The sequence below is a fragment of the Microtus oregoni genome, unplaced genomic scaffold, assembly GCF_018167655.1.
Source record: "Microtus oregoni isolate MIOR12 unplaced genomic scaffold, Mior012 000022F_ref0000154, whole genome shotgun sequence".
NCBI classification, from domain to species: domain Eukaryota; kingdom Metazoa; phylum Chordata; class Mammalia; order Rodentia; family Cricetidae; genus Microtus; species Microtus oregoni.
The window spans coordinates 17,217,187-17,236,048 of NW_024543081.1; the positions used below are offsets into that span (position 1 = coordinate 17,217,187).

General features: G+C 50.5%; 1 protein-coding gene across 1 annotated transcript; it reads left to right on the forward strand.

The window, feature by feature from the left end:
* Positions 1 to 7,766: 7,766 nt before the first annotated feature.
* Nrbp2 (nuclear receptor binding protein 2) lies at positions 7,767 to 13,583 on the forward strand. Its single transcript, XM_041672470.1, has 18 exons — positions 7,767 to 8,088; positions 8,518 to 8,640; positions 8,708 to 8,809; positions 8,905 to 8,994; positions 9,161 to 9,201; positions 9,301 to 9,395; positions 9,519 to 9,542; positions 9,612 to 9,695; positions 9,778 to 9,833; positions 9,914 to 10,009; positions 10,405 to 10,537; positions 10,652 to 10,754; positions 10,844 to 10,894; positions 10,973 to 11,108; positions 11,760 to 11,813; positions 11,895 to 11,958; positions 12,041 to 12,096; positions 12,183 to 13,583. Exons 1-18 carry the CDS (start codon positions 7,960 to 7,962, stop codon positions 12,249 to 12,251), a joined length of 1,506 nt encoding a protein of 501 aa, XP_041528404.1. The 5' UTR covers positions 7,767 to 7,959; the 3' UTR covers positions 12,252 to 13,583.
* The last annotated feature ends 5,279 nt before the right edge of the window (positions 13,584 to 18,862 follow it).

Here is an 18,862-nt window from a genome sequence, read left to right on the forward strand (position 1 = left end):
ATCAAATCTAGGACATTTTCGGGCATTATTGTTTCAAAGTGCTTTTCTTGTAGGCCTTTCTTCCTCCTTTCAGATCTCCAATGCCGTGATCTTAGCTCTCTTGACGCTGTTTCACTGGGCTTTGAAGCTTTGTTTGTCTCTCTGAAGTTCTTTTCAAATCTGAGATTTGAGATTTGTGCATGTGTCCGCATGAGTGTGAGCTATAAATAATATAAATTTATATCATCCTATAAATATAATAGCTTGTCTGGCAGTTGACTGGATTTTTTTTCTTGGTGACAGTGAGCAATAAACCTGACCTGCTATTTTGGACTTTCTCCTGATAATTCTAATTCCTGAACTATCATTGCTGCCATTTGCCAGTCAGCTTCTCTCTGCGGACCCACCCACTTATTCCAGCACTTAGAATGTAGAGCCATTTTGTTGTTGTTTATCTTGTATATTTTCATGACCACCTGGGTCCTGTGTACTGTGTCCATGTTGGCCTTTTGTGCAGCTGGCCCTCCTTCTGGTTAGGTTTGGTCCAGTGGTGATGTCCACCTACTGAGCTGGTGGTCTCAGTACCCATTCCCTTTTGAAGCTTTTGCTGTACTGTGGGGACACTTTCTTCATGGGTGCCCCTCAGTTTGGATGTGATTCTGAGGCTTGGGTGAACTGTGTGAAGAGCAAAGGGCCCCTCCTCTAGCTCCAGCTAGGTTTCTTGGACCCCCACATACTCTGGTCACCAGAGGTACTCTTGTGACCCTCCATTTAGAAGCCCACCTTTTAATTCCCTGTGCTGCCCAGCAAGTCCATATAACCATGCTCAGAGCAAAACAGCCAGAGGAAAGAGGGGCCTTGCCGCACTGCTATGCCTACCAGGACTTGGTGCCTGAATCCCCTGTCCACAAAGGTAAAGGTTTTGGAGGCTCTTAGGTCCTTATAACGACACCCATGCCAACACCTCAAGGTGGAGAAAAATGAAGGAAATGGGGATTTCTGTTATACTCTAGATATAGTGGTTCTCAACGTTCCTAATGCTGCCCTCACAATAAAATAGTTTCATCGCCGTGTTACAACTGCCATTTTGCTACTGTTATTAACCGTAATGTAAAAATGTGATATGTGACCCCAAAGGGGTTGTGACCCCAGGTTGAGAACCTCTGGGTAAGAGCTTACAGAAGAATGAGTACGTTTCTTGCGGGACTTTAACTTGCCATTCCCACTGCCATGCTGAGACTCTACCATCCTCCGATCAAGGCCATAGAAACAACAGAAGAGTAACCGAGCAGACTCGCCACCATACCAACTGTTCTTTGATCTGATGTTCCCATCCAGGCACCACTGTGAACATTCCAGTCCCCCAGTTCCCCCAAAGAGGTAGCTGTTCAAGTTCTACCCAGAGAGATTAGTTGAGGTCCATTCCTCTGTCTTGGTCAGGCATGGGGGAACTCAGTGATTACTATTCTGACTTGGAAAGTAATGACCTGCCAGGGTCCAGTGACTGGCTGCAAACTTGCGAGCATCCAGTACAGGCTGCATCCTCACCCAGCAATCTCTTGTCCGCCACTGCAAGGCTGTCTCTGGTTATATCCTGTTCTAGCAAATTCGTGGTCCTGAGAGGCAATCGAGCTTTGGACAGAGCATGCTAGTAGCCCACCTCTGCTGTCTGTGCCCAGTAGCTTCTGACTGTGCTAACAAGTAGGCACGAGGTGTTCTGGAACAGTCAGCGGGCAGCATGCTGGGTGTCTGAAAGGGAGGAGGGGTGACTGGGGTCAGAATTCAAGAGGCGCAGCAGCCCCCCTGTGCACCTGCTAGTCTCTGCGCTTGCCACTCTTCAAAGCAAATCTAATTCTGAGATCCCTTAAAATGTCTCCCAGCTGTAGACACCTGTGTCACAGACTGACTGTGGCTTCCAGAAAGAGTGAAGCCAGGCTCCATGTTTCCGCTGCTGCCTTCAACTCCCAGGTCCACCTCCGACCACCATCCACCTGCTCTTCGGCCAGTTCCTGATCTCCAGTTTCCTTTATCCCCCTTTTTGGTTGAAGGAGGAATAACAGCACTTGGCTCCAAAGTGGCCATGTGTACAAGTCCAGGGTATCCTGGAAGGAATCCCAAAACGTCTGCAATGATAGCGCCAAAGAACAGCTTTTAAATATGCTTGTAGCTCTTCCCGTCTTAATTTAATAGAAGCCCCCCCCACCCAAAGTCATCCCAAAGAATCCTTCTAGCAAAAAAAAAAATTTAAGTTGTTATGGAAACTATCCAAAGGCACGAATTAGTTAATAGTTTGTGTTCAAAACTGACTTTATAGTGGGCATACCTGTCATCTCAGCACCAGAAGTTGAGGCAGGAAGACCATGAGTTTGAGTACAAAACAACAACAAAACACCACACACACACACACACACACACACACACACAGGCACACAAAGAGAGGGAGGGAGGAAGAGGGAGAGAGAGAGGGAAGGAGAAGAAAGGAGAGAGGGGAAAGGGGAGAGAGAGAGATTTTCACAGAAGGCTGAAGGCTGAATGCCAGGTATTAAGCGGGTTCTGCTTGCTTTATTCCCTATAGGTCAGACGTGACTTTTTGTCCAGCTGCCAACATACCCTCACACTATTTATTCATTTATTCCTTTTTCCTGGTGACATGAAGGACAAATTGGGGCAGTCCAATGCCTGGCCTCTTTCCCTCGCTCCACCCAGACCGAGCAGAGCATACCTGGGGCAAGGAGGATGTGAGAAAGAGGAGTATGCTCTCTGCTGGGTAAACCCCTCCAGGTTCCCTTGTGTGGCGGAGGCTGGGGTAGGAGCTGATTCATCTGATGCAGGGCCTAGATGGGGACCGATGGCTTCACAGCAAAACACACGGATGAACACTGGGGCTCAGGAGACACCTAATTCCTATGTCCCAGGGACCTCCCACAAGTCACATTTACAACAATTTTAACTGTAATGGACCCAGAAGAAGCTGGGCTTCTTAGGTATCCGATTTTCTTGGAATAAGAGACCCTCCCCCATCATCTCTTTAAACCCGAGGGCTGTAAGTGGTGGTTCACACTAATAATCTCAGGACCCAGGAAGTAGAAATAGGTATACCAACTCCCCCACTTAAACATACTCCCACCACTGGTGGTCTTTAGAAAATAAGGTTTTGAGTTTAGCTCATGTGGCTCCAGACATTCAAAATTACAAACATGTTGAGTGGTGGTGGCACACACCTTTAATCCCAGCACACAGGAAGCAGAGGTAGGCGGATCTCTGTGAGTTCAGGCCAGCCTTGTCTACAAGAGCAAGTTCCAGGACAGGTTCCAAAGCTATAGAGAAACATGTCTCAAAAAAGCAAAACAAAACAATACAAAAAAGTTACAAACAGCTTTCTCCTGAACCCATATAGAGACAACTCCATAACCTCACACCCTCTTCTGACCTCCCTGAACACCCCATGCACACAGCACATGCAGACATGCATTCAAAACCCTCTCACAACACAGTGAAATAAATACATCTTTCTTAAAAAAGGAAAAAAGTCATGTACAGACAGATAACTGTTCAAGGACACGGGGAGGAGATTTTGTCCACATTACCAAAGGAAGAGCTTCGGGAGGGACAAGCCCTGCCCCACTGTGATCTTGGATTTCTAGCCCTGAGGTATGAGAAAATTAATTTCTTCTGTTCAAGTCACCGGGTCTGTGGAATCTGTTAGGACAGCTCAAATAAACAATATAACTTCTCTCTCGCTCAAAGAGAAGGAAAATGCTACATTGTGTCACTTGTTATACAAGTTAAAATAAATACAACTTTCCTGTGGCATCTAGTAAGTCATCTCAAGAAGAGAAATAACTGTATCTTCCCATCAGTCTCCCTCTGCCTCCTCTAAATGCAGCTGAAAGGCACTGAGCATCTCTCTCTCGGAGTGCTGGGACTGCCGACATTCCACAAAGAGTTCGGAGCTCATCCACTGAGAGGTGTGCCCACCATGCGCCTTCATATTTATTTGCTTTTACTGTTCTATCAATCAAGTGCAATTTGATCTTTTCGGTAAATTTTGTTTAATAAATATGCAAGCGTCCAAGTCATTCTTGAAGGCAAGTTGACGGGTATGGTGGGGTTCCATCACTGAGGGCCTTGAGATGCACTTGGCCATAGCATCCCCGGCTTCAGTTTAACACTGCTGCCTCTATTTCTTAGTAGTAAGTAATGATTCAATAGATGCTTAGTCTCCTGAAATCCCTTAAGACAGCTGATCTTTTTTTTTTTCTTAGCCGGTTGCTTTCAAACACTCACTAGGAACCTTTTCCAAACTTGAGAAGTCGCAGGGAAAGTGGTTTGTCCTCACTGACCGTTATCAGGAAGTTTCCTGCCACATGGAGCTCCCCAGAGACCTCAGCAGATCAATGTCGGCTTCCTTGGGGCAAGAACGGAAGCCACAGTCTCACCACCCATCCCAAAGGGGACAGTCTCTCGCCACTGCTTTTCCCCTGGTCTTAGAGGCAAGTTTCCAAATCCAGTTTGCTCTTCTGGAGGATATTGCCTAAGAGAACAAAGCCAGGAGGCAGGGTAAGGCAAGGGGCCTCCAGGCCTCCTCTCTGTCTACCTGGATTGCTTGACCTCTGGGAAGACCTGTCCAAGTCCTGAGAGCCACCTGGCAGGGGGAAAGGAGCAGCCAGGAATTCTGAAACTAGATAACCTGCCTACCCTTCAGTCGGGAGAGATTCAGAGAGACCCTGAAGGGACCCAAAGAGTCATGGTAAATACACAAGAGGCAGGAAAAAAAGCACTAGGTGCTAAAGCACTGGGCAAGATGTCAAGGGGTAGAGGATTTCTGAGAAGGGGTGTAAGCAGAGCTTCTCTGTCCCGACTGCCTACTCCCAAATAACCGGCAGCTGTCCCAATAAGTGATTCGGAGACTTAATATAGATATAAAACACAAATGCTCAGCCAATAGCTCAGGCTTGTTACTAATTGGTTCTTAGAACTCAACCCATTTCTATTAATCTATGTACCACCCCAAAGCTCGTGGCTTTTACCTCTATCCCATTTTGTGTGTCCGGCTTGTTCTCCATCTGGCTGATGGCTCCTGTGACTGCGCCGGTCTTTATCCCAGCATCCTCTGTCTGGTTTTCCTGTTCACCTATAGGCCAGTGAACTTTTTCTTAGCCAATGAGAGTAATACATATTCATAATGTACAAAGACTGTTCCACAGCAAAGGGATAAACCCAGAGGACATCTGATAAATAGCAAGGACTTGGCAGAATGTGAAGAAGGACAGGAGTGGAGGCAGGGACTGGAAGGCAACTGGATCTGGGACAGTGGTTGAGGAAGGTGACCAAGGACATACCTCCGGTTTTGGCTCCTTGCCCAATGTTGGATTCCAGAGCCCTCCCTAAATCCAATAAGAGTTGTCTCAAATAATGTCACTTCCCAGGCACTAGGTTGGGTTGCACACATCTGTTTTTTTTTGTTTGTTTGTTTCTTTGTTTTTTTTTTCGAGACAGGGTTTCTCTGTGGTTTTGGAGCCTGTCCTGGAACTAGCTCTGTAGACCAGACTGGTCTCAAACTCACAGAGATCCGCCTGCCTCTGCCACCCGAGTGCTGGGATTAAAGGCATGCGCCACCACCGCCCGGCTGCACACATCTGTTTGATCTGGGACCAGTTAGAGGGCATAAAGGGGAAAGAATGTGCACTGAGGTGCAGCTCAAATGTTGCCACTTCGAGGGTCTCTTGGAACCACCCACCTGACCCTTCATTCATCTTCACATTGTAGCATCCATGAGGGCCTAGTGTGTGCTGAACACTGTCCTTGGCGCCAAGAGCAGAGACTCTACCACGTTCCAGCATGGACAGATGAAGCAGGCGAACACATGCAGGTCAAGTGTCAAAGGCCATGGAAAAAGTTGTGAGGCTAGGGAGGAAAGCGGGTGTGCAAGAATGGAACCCAGGAAAGTCTTGTCTGAGATGTGACCCCAGAGTTAAGACCGGAAGGAGGCGGACTCAGAGGATGCATAAGACACAGTCAGAGCAAAGAACCCTCAGAGATGAGCCTGCCAAGTCCTGCAATCAGTCCGAGCCCAGGGCGGGTTTGGTCATCACACAGGCTGCATATGAAAACCAGTGGTGAAACTGAGCGTGGTGGGAAACACTTTTAATCCCGAAGGCAGAGGTAGGCAGATCTCTGTGAGTTCAAGGCAAGACTGGTCTACAGAGTGAGTTTTACGACAATCAGAGCTGTTACACAGAGAGATCCTGTCTCGAAAAACCAAACCAACCAAAAAACAAAACAAACCCAACCAACCAACCAAACAAACAAACAAAAAACCAAAAACACATTGGCAGAAGTCATGTGGGAAGGAGCCTAGGGGAAGCCTGTGAGGGAATTCAGATGCCCTCTCCCCAACGGTTCTTAGACAACATGCATTTCTGCTAGCAATAATGTATGAACGCCACTAGTCTTGGTGCTGTGGCATGTTAAGATTTATTTTATATGTATGTAATAGTGAGTGACTGCATACATGTACGTGTATCACTGTGTGTGCTTGGTACCATGGAAACCAGAAGAGGGCATCAGATCCCATGGAGTAACAGGTAGCTGTGAACGGTCTTGTAGGTGGTAGGAATTGAACTTGGGTCCTCTGTAGGAGCAGACGTACTCTTAACTGACGAACCTTCAATGTCGTGGGTTTTTCATTGGATCCTGTCTGCAGTCTCCGAACCCTCAAGAGACTCTGCTAACACTGGTACAGGGCTCCTCATCATTTTCTTTCTTAGTTCAGACCTCCGGGGTAGCTATGGCACTGGTTAATAAGATATAAGTAGGGGGATCTAGGGACTTGGGAATTGTCTTCCAAGCACTGGCCCTACTCTGGTTTCTGTGGCCAGCCCTGCTCAGGTTAGACTGGGTAGGCCACCAGGGCAAGCTGCAGCATTCTGAGCAGGCGATGATAGAAGTCAGGAGCAGAGGGAGCAGAGCTGGTCAGGATCCAGCAGGAGTTCAAATTGGAGGGCAGGCAGGCTATGGTCTCCCTATGGCAAGGGGCAGTGAAGGCGGGTGGGAGGGGCTTGTGAGGGTGAGGGCAGAGAGGGTGGATAAAGGTTTCTAGGGAATTCTGCTAGATGTGGCAAGTGAGAAATGGTCCCTCTTCGTGGTTCCACTGCTTCAAGGGAGCCCATAGTGGAAAGGAGAGGGTCACATCTGGGGAGAGAAGAGGAACTCGCCATTATGCAAAGTGGGTTTATTCACTGACAGAGAAGGCTGGAATTCTGGGCCAGGGGGAGCAGACAGGTGGTCAGGATTTGAAGTGCATCCTGTCAGTTTTCCAGTGTGCTGGTGTGCTCATCCGCCACCTTTAGTGGTGCTCTCCTTGTGTTTCCCTGGCTACCGGAGGGGAGAGCTGGCCCCGTTTCTGAAACCATATGGCCTCCTGCCACTTAAGTGCCTGCCCCCAGATGCCCTTGACCCCTGCTGCCCTATTCAGGCTCTCTACGTGGGGCCGAGTTCGGACGTGTGTGATAGGAGCAGGATCGGGATGCAGTGAAAGAATTGGCTCCAACAGTTGGCCAGAGTGGTTCCGGAGGAGGCCAGCCAAGGCGCGCTGCGCAGGGAGAGCACAGCTGCCTGGGGTAGCCTAGGAGAGGCCTCCGCAGGAATAGGCGGTGCCTTTGAGGGGCGCGTCTCTTCGGGGCGGAGCTTTTGGAGGAGCAGGAGTGGTCTGGGTGGATGGGGCGTGTCCGGGGCGGTGCTCTGCCGCCCTTGGTCGAGCTACACTCCAGCACCAGCCCGCAGAGGCGGCTCCGGAGGGGCGGGGCCGCTCCTCCCTCGGGTCCGCTGCGAGCCCGCACCTCCCAATTCCCGGAGCCGACGAGGGCTAGCGGCGGCTGCTCCGCTGGGCTCCAGGTTGGGCTGCCGGGCACTGGGCCAGGGCGGGAGGGAGCGGGGCGACGACTTGCGCGGAGGGCGGCGGCCTGGGCCCGCCGAGCCATGGCGGCCCCGGAGCCGGCGCCAAGGCGAGGCCGGGAGCGCGAGCGGGAGCGGGAGGACGAGAGCGAGGACGAGAGCGACATCCTGGAGGAGAGCCCGTGTGGCCGCTGGCAGAAGCGGCGGGAGCAGGTGGGCACGGGTGCGGGTGACGCCGCCGTCCCGAAGCCTAAAGCTGGAGGCCACGGGGCCATTGGGGTCCGGGCAGCCTGACGGTCTCCCCTGACACCCTGGCCTCTGGAGGCCCTCGGAGCCCTTTGGCCCCACGCCCTGGTGAGAAACCCCCATTCCTTGAACACCACTGTCATCCTGGGACCACCTCCATGTGCCTCTTGGATCCCCTGCTACCCCTCCGGGGATCGTCCTCTACCTTCACATCCTGGTCCACCCCTGGACACCACCCCTATCCTCCTAGAGGGTAGATCCCCAGCATCACCCACCCCCAGCTCTCCCTCTGAGCTGGGCAGGGCTGGCAGCACATTCATGGTTGGGGGAAGGTGGCAGGGATCACGTCCACACCCTGACTCTATTCGTATTGGGACACACATCCTTCCCACCTAGGTGAACCAAGGAAACATGCCGGGGATTCAGAGCACCTTTCTGGCCATGGACACCGAAGAGGGGGTAGAAGTGGTGTGGAACGAACTCCACTTCGGGGATAGGAAGGCCTTTTCGGCCCATGAGGTGAGGCCTGTTCATACCCCCTTTGCTCCATATCGTGATTGCCCCCACAACCATCCTCCCTCCCTAGGAGAAGATCCAGACCATGTTTGAGCAGCTGGCGCTGGTGGACCACCCCAACATCGTCAAGCTGCACAAGTATTGGCTGGACGCCTCTGAGGCCCGCGCGAGGGTGAGCTAGGGGCGGGTGTAGGGCGGAGTGAAGCCACAGGCTGGGTGGGGCAGCATGGGGACCCACCCGCAACGGCGGAGCCCGCCTGCCCGCAGGTCATCTTCATCACAGAATACGTGTCGTCTGGCAGCCTCAAGCAGTTCCTCAAAAAGACCAAGAAGAATCACAAGGCCATGAACGCCCGGGTATGGGGAGTGGGCTAGGGACTGAAGGGAGTCCAAAAACACTTAGGGACAGTAGTGGGGTGGGGGGTTCAGAGTGACCTCGGGACAGGAGCGGGGTAGCGGGCGGGCTCCGCAGGCTCAGCAGCCTTTCGGTGCCCACCCGACGGAGTCGTGCGTCCGCTGCCAGGCCTGGAAGCGTTGGTGTACGCAGATCCTGTCGGCACTCAGGTGAGAACCCGGACTTGCCCACGCGCTTGCCCCCTGCTCTGCACCTTTCCGGTGCCCTCTGACCCGGTTCTTCCTGCCTCCCTTCCTCTATGCTTGCAGTTTTTTGCACGCCTGCAGTCCCCCCATCATCCACGGGAATCTGACCAGCGACACCATCTTCATTCAGCACAATGGCCTCATCAAGATCGGCTCTGGTGCTGGCGAGGCTGGGCGGGACAGGGGGCAGGGTTGGGGAACCTGCGGGAACCCAGGGCAGAGATTGCCCATTGTGCCAGCCTTCTGACGCCTGCTCTTTCTCTCCGTGTTGGCCATTGCAGTGTGGTACCGCATCTTCTCCAATGGTGCGTGGGGCCTCTGGGGTGTGGGGACCTTGGAGAAACTGATCTGCTCAGCCCCGCGCTCTTCCATAGCACTTCCTGATGATCTCCGGAGCCCCATCCGCGCTGAGCGGGAGGAACTTCGAAACCTGCACTTTTTCCCACCAGAGTATGGTGGTGAGTTCCTTATGGGTCTCTAGGGCACCTGACCTGCTGGCTCATCAGACTGATCATCCCTGCCTTGTTCTTCCCATTTCAGAGGTCAATGATGGGACTGCAGTGGACATCTTCTCCTTTGGGATGTGTGCACTGGAGGTACTGGCCACTCTCGACATAGCCTCTTCTCCTCTGGGCTCCAACCCATCTCACCATGTTTGATCTGTCCCTCTACCCAGATGGCTGTACTGGAGATCCAAGCCAATGGCGATACCAGGGTCACCGAGGAGGCTATTGCTCGAGCCAGGCACTCACTGAGTGACCCCAACATGCGGGTGAGGAGCTTACCATGCTCTTCTGGGATGGGCTGCAGGTGCCTCAGCTTGCCCTTGAAGTGCTCTGGACAGCTAGAAGTCTAGCCTAATCAGTGCATTTGGGAGTATACCAGCCGCTGCACTAAGGCCTACCTGGAAGAAAGGCTCATGGGACTCAGATTTCACAAGGGTGACTGGAAGTAGAGCATGGGTATTCGGGGCCCAAGTTTACAGCATCAGATCCTGAGCTGCTAATGGGAAGCCTTCCTCTTCTCTGCATCCATACAGGAAGGCTTTGCAGCACCACTGAGGAGGGAGGATGTGGTGATTGGACCCGTGGGGTCTAGGGTCTTCAGGGACCTCCTCTAGAGCAAGGATCTTCTACCTACCTCCCGCCTCTCCTCTCCACCACCTAGGAATTCATCCTCTCCTGCCTGGCCCGGGACCCTGCCCGCCGGCCCTCTGCCCACAACCTCCTTTTCCACCGAGTGCTCTTCGAGGTGCATTCGCTGAAGCTGCTGGCAGCCCACTGCTTCATCCAGCATCAGTGTGAGGGGCAGAAGGGCTAGGGTGGACCAGGAGCCTGGGGTCAGAACGTGGCAGGGTCTTTGCAGGACCCTTGGCTTGGGTCCATCTCCCTGAGCATTTTTTTGTGATTCGCAGACCTCATGCCGGAAAATGTGGTAGAGGAAAAGACCAAGGCAATGGACCTGCACGCCGTCCTGGCTGAGATGCCCCAGCCCCATGGACCCCCAATGCAGTGGCGGTGAGCAGTGACCACATAAGTCTTTCCCTACTAGCTGCCTGGCTAGCCTTTAGCCTGACACCGCTCATGTACTACCCACTCCATTCTAGGTACTCAGAGGTCTCCTTCTTGGAGCTGGACAAATTCCTAGAGGATGTCAGGTGAGAGCTGGCATGAGACTGAGGAAAATCACTGTCAGGCCTGAGCCCCCAGCTATATACCCCCTGGTATATCTCCAGGAATGGGATCTACCCACTGATGAATTTTGCGGCTGCCCGGCCCCTGGGACTTCCCCGTGTGTTAGCTCCACCCCCGGAGGAGGCCCAGAAGGTCAAAACCCCAACCCCAGAACCCTTTGACTCAGAGACCAGGAAGGTGAGTCCTGACTTCTGTTAAACTGTGCTGTCTTTCAGAACTGTCCACAGCCAAATAATGGGTGCCTTTCTCTGGGTGGGGTGGGGGGGCTCTGTCTCCCCATCCCAGTTCTCCTCCAGACTGCCAGAGACCAAACCCAAGCTGACCGCTTTATGGACACTGTAATCAAGCTGAGACACCCATTTCCCCAAGGCTTCTTGCTTTTGCAGCCCTTTCCCTGTCCTGTTGCACACCCCATTCCGGAGGCTTTGGCCATGTCCATTCCTCAGCGGGACCCAGAGCCATCACCTTCCTTCCTTCCACAGTGCACCCTAAGTTCAAATGCCAGTAGTCAAAGTGTCCTGGATCCTGGCTGCCCAGAGAGTGACTAGAAGGCGGTGTGAGCCCCAGCCTCCTGGCCTGCTGGCATCTTGTTTTTCTGTGCAGTCACATCCTGGGACACAGCAATTCCCCTCCCCACCGTTTTCAAGGCATTCTGTTCACCACTCAGTACTCAAACCCAAACCTTTGCTGACACCTCAGTGCTGGTGCAATGAGATGAGCTTTCTGGGCGTCCCTTGGAGATGCTTAGCGTTTTTGAATCTCTGCTGATCTTTCTGGGCTCCTTTGCTAAGCAGTCCTGAGTGGCTAATGTAACTTCCCTGCCCTCAGGTGGTCCAGATGCAGTGCAACTTGGAGAGAAGCGAGGACAAGGCTCGGTGGCACGTGAGCAAGGGTGCTGGGCAGGGTTACGGGGGCTGGGGAGGAATCAGTGCTGGTGTGCTGACCATGCCATCACATCCACAGCTCACTCTGCTTTTGGTGCTGGAGGACCGCCTGCATCGGCAGCTGACCTATGACCTGCTCCCAAGTAGGCTGAAAGGGGACCAGGTGGCGGCCTGGGGCTCGGGCGGGCGCTGGCTGGTGCCACCACTCACTTGTCCTCTCTTCAGCCGACAGTGCCCAGGACCTTGCTGCTGAACTAGTGCATTACGGCTTCCTGCACGAGGTAGGCGGGGTGCACTGCAGGTTCGGAAAGGTGCAGGGTGGCACGAGCTGCCCACGACTCCCATGTCCCCTACCCATCCACTGCAGGACGACCGGACAAAGCTAGCAGCCTTCCTGGAGACCACCTTTCTCAAGTACCGTGGGACACAGGCTTGACCTTCCCAGTCCTGGCAGCCCAGCAGGGATACCAGGGCTCAGGGTTGTCCACTTGGCAAAGAGCGCCATACTGCTCAGAGCTGCCTTCTGCCTGTGTTTCCTGGAGCCAATGAACACAGGCCCTGCTAGTGAAGACACCTCCCCCCCCCCCTCAGCTTTCTGCAGCAGTGTGGGTCCTGGGGTGGTGATGGAGTCCCAAGCCTGAATGGGAGTGGAGGATACAGGTCATTTAGGGGAACTTCTCCATCTCTATTGGACAACAGCCATACATTCAGGTGACATAGAAACCTAGGGAAGGAGCCTGAACTCAAAAGTAATAGAGCCCCTTCAGGTGTCAAATGCAATACTGGGCATCAGGCAGACCAGAGACTTGGCTGGAGACTCAGAGGCTAGAGAGCTTGGAGTTGGATCCCAGGTCCCACCCAGAGTAATCCCAATCCCATGCATACCTGTCCTGAGCCCCCTCTCACTGATCTTCCACACACTTGAGACCAGGACCTGTGTCTTCCACAGAGTCCTCCAGCAGGATCAGCAGGATCTTTCTGTTCTTCATTCTTGAACTGCCTGTCTTCCAACTTCAAATTTAAAGTCTTTAATGCTTTTTAAATGTATGTATAAATTCAATGCGCTCAAGTTCCTTCTTAAACAGTTCTTCATATATGAAACCAGGAAAGACACTACTGTGTTATTAATAGTTCCACATTGCTGCTGTCACGTTTGTCACAAATCCAGTGGCTTGAGACAACACTAATACAGTTCTGTACATCAGAAGTTTGATACAGGCTCCCACTAGATTAAAGCCCAGTCATCTGTGATTGAAGTCCTTTCTGGAAGAGGGATGTAGAGTGGGGATGGGGCTCACCTCCTGCTCCTTCAAGCTACAGGTAGAATTCACTTCCTTGCCATGGTAAGGCAGAAATTCCTACTTTTTTACAGCTACCAACTAAGAACCCTTCTCAGCTTCTAGAAGCCACCAACTTTTCTTAATTCTCCTTCCACCTTCAAGACCAGCAGCGTCAGGTTGAATGTGTGTCATGGACTAGCTGTCTGGTTTTCCACTGCCTGGAAGGTTGGGGCCTTTTGTGAGTAGGTTGGACCCACCTAGATAATCTAGGATGATACCCCCTCAGGGCCTGTAGCTGAATCACACCTACAGAGCACCTTTTCCTACGGAGACTAATCATCCTGGGGTTTGGTGCTTAAGAGAATGGACGTGGGCACACGCAGGGTAGGGGTGTTGCTGTGTTGCCTACCATACCATCTTAACCAAAACCAAAACCTAAAATAAAGCAAATTTGTCATGGGACAGCTAATAAACTGAATGAACACTGATTATGCATGGTCTGACATAGTTTATTTGGAAAATCCGTAACAGACTGTACACGTGATTAAATTGAACGCCAAGGCATCTATGCTGTACTTTATCTTGTTCAGCTTATCTCTATCTCTAGAGATAAGATACAGTTTTGCTGCTGTTGCCTGGCTTGCCTGGAACTCAGTATCCAGACCTGGCCTGTGCAGTGTTTATAGGTGTGAGCTACCGTGCCGTACTGCATATTGTTTTAGAAGTTGAATTGTTGGGGACACAGGGTCAATAGTAAAAAGCAAGTACAATCTTCTGCCCTGATTTTCCACAAATTTCAGTCTCGTAGCCTCAGCCTGGAGCTCACTCCATAGGCCAAGCCTGCCTCAAACTCAGAGCTCTACCTGTCTCAGACTCCCCAGTGCTGGGATTAAAAGTGTGTGCCACCATGCTATGCCACTAGCATGCTTTGGGTCCTGTTTATTGCTTTTTATATGTTAGGTGTTCCCACATGGCAGCTTGTCAGGCTAGTCACCTGCCCACCCTCTGAGCCAGCATCCTATGAGTCTGATGGGCATCAGAGCTGTCTGAGTTAGTGCCAGTCTCAGCAAGGAACAAGGTGTCCCAAGCTATACTTTCTTTCTTGCACAACTTTTTGTTTTCTCTGAAGTTAATAATTTTCTTTTTTTGCTTCGTTTTTTTTTTAAGCATTCATTTGGCGCTCCCCCCCCCTCTCTCTCTCTGTGTGTGTGTGTGTGTGTGTGTGTGTATACCATAGCACAGAAGAAGGTCAGAGGGCAATCTGTGGGAGTTTGTTTTCTTTCCACCATGTAGGTTCAATTGAACCCACTTTATCAGGCTTGGTGCCGAGCCCCTCGCCTGCTGAACCTCTCACCAGCTCTTAGCCTTAGCTATGTGTTTGCCATTAATTCATCACTGGGGTCCTCTCAATATTTAGGACCAAGTATGACCGGCCACTGTTTCTCCTTTTACAGGCTCTCTGCTGTTCTCTTGTCCTGTATTGTAGTTCATGTAGCAGCATGTATTGCCCTGCACCAGGATTCTATGGCATGCTCTTCTCTCTGGGCCCATGCGTTCTTCTTCCTTCATTTATGGCACCTGAAAAGAAACAGCCTTCAAATTGCCCGAGAAAAATATATGGGAAATTATGGAACCTTTGTCTGTTTGTCCTTATTCTAGTCTTACACATGACTGAAAATGTACCAGGGTACAAGAAGTTTGCTTAGCTGAGAATCCTTTCTTCTCAAGATTCAAGGGTGTCAGGTTACATTCTTCTAGTTCCAGGAATTGCGATGCTTCTGAGTTCTGACCTTTTCTGTAAGAGCGCTTCTGTCTCTCCTGCCCTTTCTTTGCCCAGTGTTTTGGAAATTATCAAGAATTCACCACTGTAAACAAAAAAAAAGAAAAATGACATTTTAGCAAATTGTTTATTGATTTCTCTATTTCCTAGATAAATTATTGAGGTGTATATTTGTAGTTCCTATTGTTTTACATTTATTTATCATCTGTTTATGTGTATACACACGGATGCATGAGCTGATCATGAAAGGGCTTAACGGCAGAAGTGAAGACTTCTTTTTTTTTTTTCAATATATCCCAATCGCTGTTTCCTCTTCCCTCCTTCTAATCTCCCCATCCCTCCAGATCCACCACTCCTCCGTTTCCCTTCAGAAAAGAGCAGGCCTCTGGGGATATCTCTGGAACACTGCATAACAAGATACAGTAAGACTAGGTACAAACCCTCATATGAGGGCTAGGCGAGGCAACCCAGTAAGAGAAAAAAGGTCCCAAGAACAGGCAAAAAGCGTCAGAGACACCCCTATTCCCATTGTTATATGAGTCCCACAAAAACACCAAGCTAATAACAATAACATATATGCAGAGGACCTAGTGCAGACCCATGCAGGTTCTGTGATGGATGCTTCAGTCTCCTTGAGCCCTTAGGAGTCCTACTTAGTTGATTCTGTGGGCCATGTTCTCCTGGTGTCCTCCACCTCCTCTGGTTCCTTCTTCTCCCTCTTCCTCAGGCATTTCCCAGATTCCAAGGGGAGGAGCCTGATGGAGATCTCCAGTCTGGGTGCTCTCTCTGCTGAGTGTTTGTCTTTGGGTTTCTGCATCGCCTCCCATCAGCTGCTAAGGAAGGCCTCTCTGATGACAATTGGAATAGGTACTGATCTGGGCTTCCCCCTGCCAGGGTGGCTTCTGGTAGAGCAGGGAGACAAGGCTTATTTTCAAAAGCAATTCTGTGAAATTGTGAGGTTCAGGTATTTTACATGTGTAGGACTCAGGAGAGGGACATTCCCCATTGGTAACTCTAAGAACCTGGTCCAAGCTGGACGGTGGTTGTACACACCTTTAATCTCAGTACTTGGGAAGCAGAGGCAGGAAGATCTCTGAGCTGGAGGCCTGCCTGGTCTACGGTCTAGTTCCATGACAGCCTGGGACACACAGAGAAACCCTGAGACGCACAGAGAAACCCAGTCTGAGAAAAAGAAACAGAAAACCTAATTCAGCTACCTCTGAAACAGTGGTGTTTATAGGCTGGACCACGCCATTATACGTGAATACAGGTTCTTTGGAGTGAAAGTAAAGCAAGGACAGGAAAATCCAAGTGGGGGCAACCAGATGCTGGGCCATGTGTGGAGCAGGCATTCAGAAGCTGTTTTTGCTAAATCATTAACTCTTTGCTGACTCATAAGATAGCTGAAGCCGTCAAATGCTGTCACCATGCGGTTTCCTCTGGTTAGTTCTTCTAAAGAAGACAAACTCAACATCTCAGTGAATTTAGAGGTTTTAGCAGCTTGCGAAAGACCTTTCTGAAAAGTGTTGTACGTTAGTATCAATGGAAGCTACCACAAGAGGGTGGTGCCTGAGGTTCCCCCTGGTGGAACCTGGTGGAACCCCTGGTGGTTCCCTGGTGGTAAGATCCAACCCTGGGCTGGGGGTTGCACCATTTTCAGAGGTTCTGGTAGGTCCATCTTGTTTTAAATCTTGGAGAATACTGACCAATGTGATTACAGTTTCTATTTTTTTTGGGGGGGGGGGAACCTTTCAACTTTGTTTTGTTTTCTTTCTTTTTCTTTTTCTTTTATTTTGGTTTTTCAAGACAGGCTTTCTCTGTGTAAATAACCTTGGCTGTCCTGGAACTTGCTCTGTAGACCAGGCTGGCCTCAAACTCACAGAGTTCCACCTGCCTCTGCCTCCTAAATGCTGGCATTAAAGAGGTATGCCACCACTGCCCTCACCTGGCTGAGATAGGATCTATTTAATATCTGGCTATCAGAGCTAAACAACTTGGAAAGGTAGACTAGGATGGCATCCAGTTTATAGAGATCCGCCTTGCCCCTGCCCTGTGTCTGAGAGCTGGGATCAAACGTATGTGCCACCACATTCAGGTCAACTTTATTTTCCAATCTATTAACTTGTTTTCATATTTGCTTTTAGTTTTTCAAGACAGGGTTTCTTGGCTGCCCTGAAACTCACTCTGTAGACCAGAGTGGCCTTGAATTTAGAGACCTACCTGTTTCTGCCTCCTGAGTACTGGGATTAATGTGTGTGTCGCCATCACCTTTGGGCCATTTTCATTTTTTTCTTTGGAAGAAATTTCAGTCAGTGGTCTCTTTTTTGAGACAGGGTTTCTCTGTATAGCTTTGGAGCCTGTCCTGGAACTCACTCTTCAGAGTAGGATTAAAGGCACGTGACACCACCGCCCAGCTCAGTTGGTGGTTTTTATATTCTTGTTTTTTTGGAATGCAACATCTTTTGGGTATCTTTGATTATACTGCTTTCTCAGGGTTTTTTTGTTTGTTTTGTTTTGTCTTTTAAGACAAGGTTTCTCTGTAACATTCCTAGCTGTCCTGGAACTAGCTCTTGTAGACCAGCAACTCAGAGATTGGTTTACCTCTGCCTCCCTCCCAAATGCTATCATTAAAGGCATGTGCCACTACCAACTGATTTCAATTACTGTTCTTCTTTTGCTTCATTTATTGCCTTGGTTCCTTCTGAGTCTTATTTCCTCACCCTTCCTTGCTTGGTGATTCTGGTTGGCTCGTTGTGCTTAAGAATGAGATGCTAAACCGGGCGGTGGTGGTGTATGCCTTTAATCCCAGCACTTGGAAGGCAGAGGCAGTCAGATCTTGGAGAGTTCGAGGCTAGCCTGGTCTACAAGAGCTAGTTCCAGGACAGGCTCTAAAACTAGAGCAAAACCCTGTCTTGAAGAAACCAAAAAAATAAATAAAATAAAAATAAATAATGAGATGCTAAGCTGGGTCTCAGTGCTTCTTTTCCAGAGCGAAGCTAGTTTGCAGCCACTGTTGGCAGAACCAGACCTTCTAGCACCATGTGGTAGGGGCAGAAGTCTTGAGGCAACTACGTTTTTGTTTTGTTTTTTTCCTATCTGCGCTTTTCCCGGAAATTCCAGACACAACCGTCATAAACCAGTCTGCAAAGGCAGCGCCCACCCTTCCCCAACTCCCCAGCAGTTCACTTCTCTGCCCTCTTAGGCTTTGTTTGTTTTCAATATAGCTCCTGTGCTACCAAAGGGACTCCGTAAGGGGAGGAAAACATTCTGCCTTATTTTGCTAGAGATCTCTATATTAAATTCTAAAATTTTCCGGGGTGGAAAGCACAATGGCTATCTGGGGCAGCTAAAGGTGCCTGAGCTTATTTGGTGATGTTTTGCAGGCAGCTTTGGGACTCGGTGAAACTCAAGACAAACGTCAAAGCAGCTCCTCCGCACACAGCACAGATGATCATACAGGTTTAAACATACACAACTTAGGACTTGGGGACCAGCGTGCCCACAGGACTGTATACACAACTGGCTGGGGAACCATCTCTTGGGTCCACCGGCATGTCACCCGTTTTAAAAGGCTACTCGTTCACAAGGAAAGAGATTGTGTTTCCAAATAAATGCAGACTCCTGACTTCAGAGACGGACAAAACAAAGATGCAGCAGTTCTTTTGTCTCTTGTCTCAGATGTCAACGGACGGAGTCGAGAAGGGATCAGCCGCACTTTTCCGCTGCTTTCTGCGAGGGAATTTAATCAAAATAACGGTGCTGGTAAAATAGGCAGACGGAACTGATTCAAGAACGCTACAGGACGAACTCCGCAGGCCTCTCCGGGCCGCCACTCCCACACTCCCGCCCGCCCCGGCCCCGCCCCGGTCCGCCCCGGTCCGCCCCGGCTCCGCCCCGCTCCGTTCAGTTTTAGTCCGGTGCGTTAACTGCCTGCTCCGCCCCGGAAATGCGTTCCGATCTCCGTCCACGTAGCTAGGGAAAGGTCTA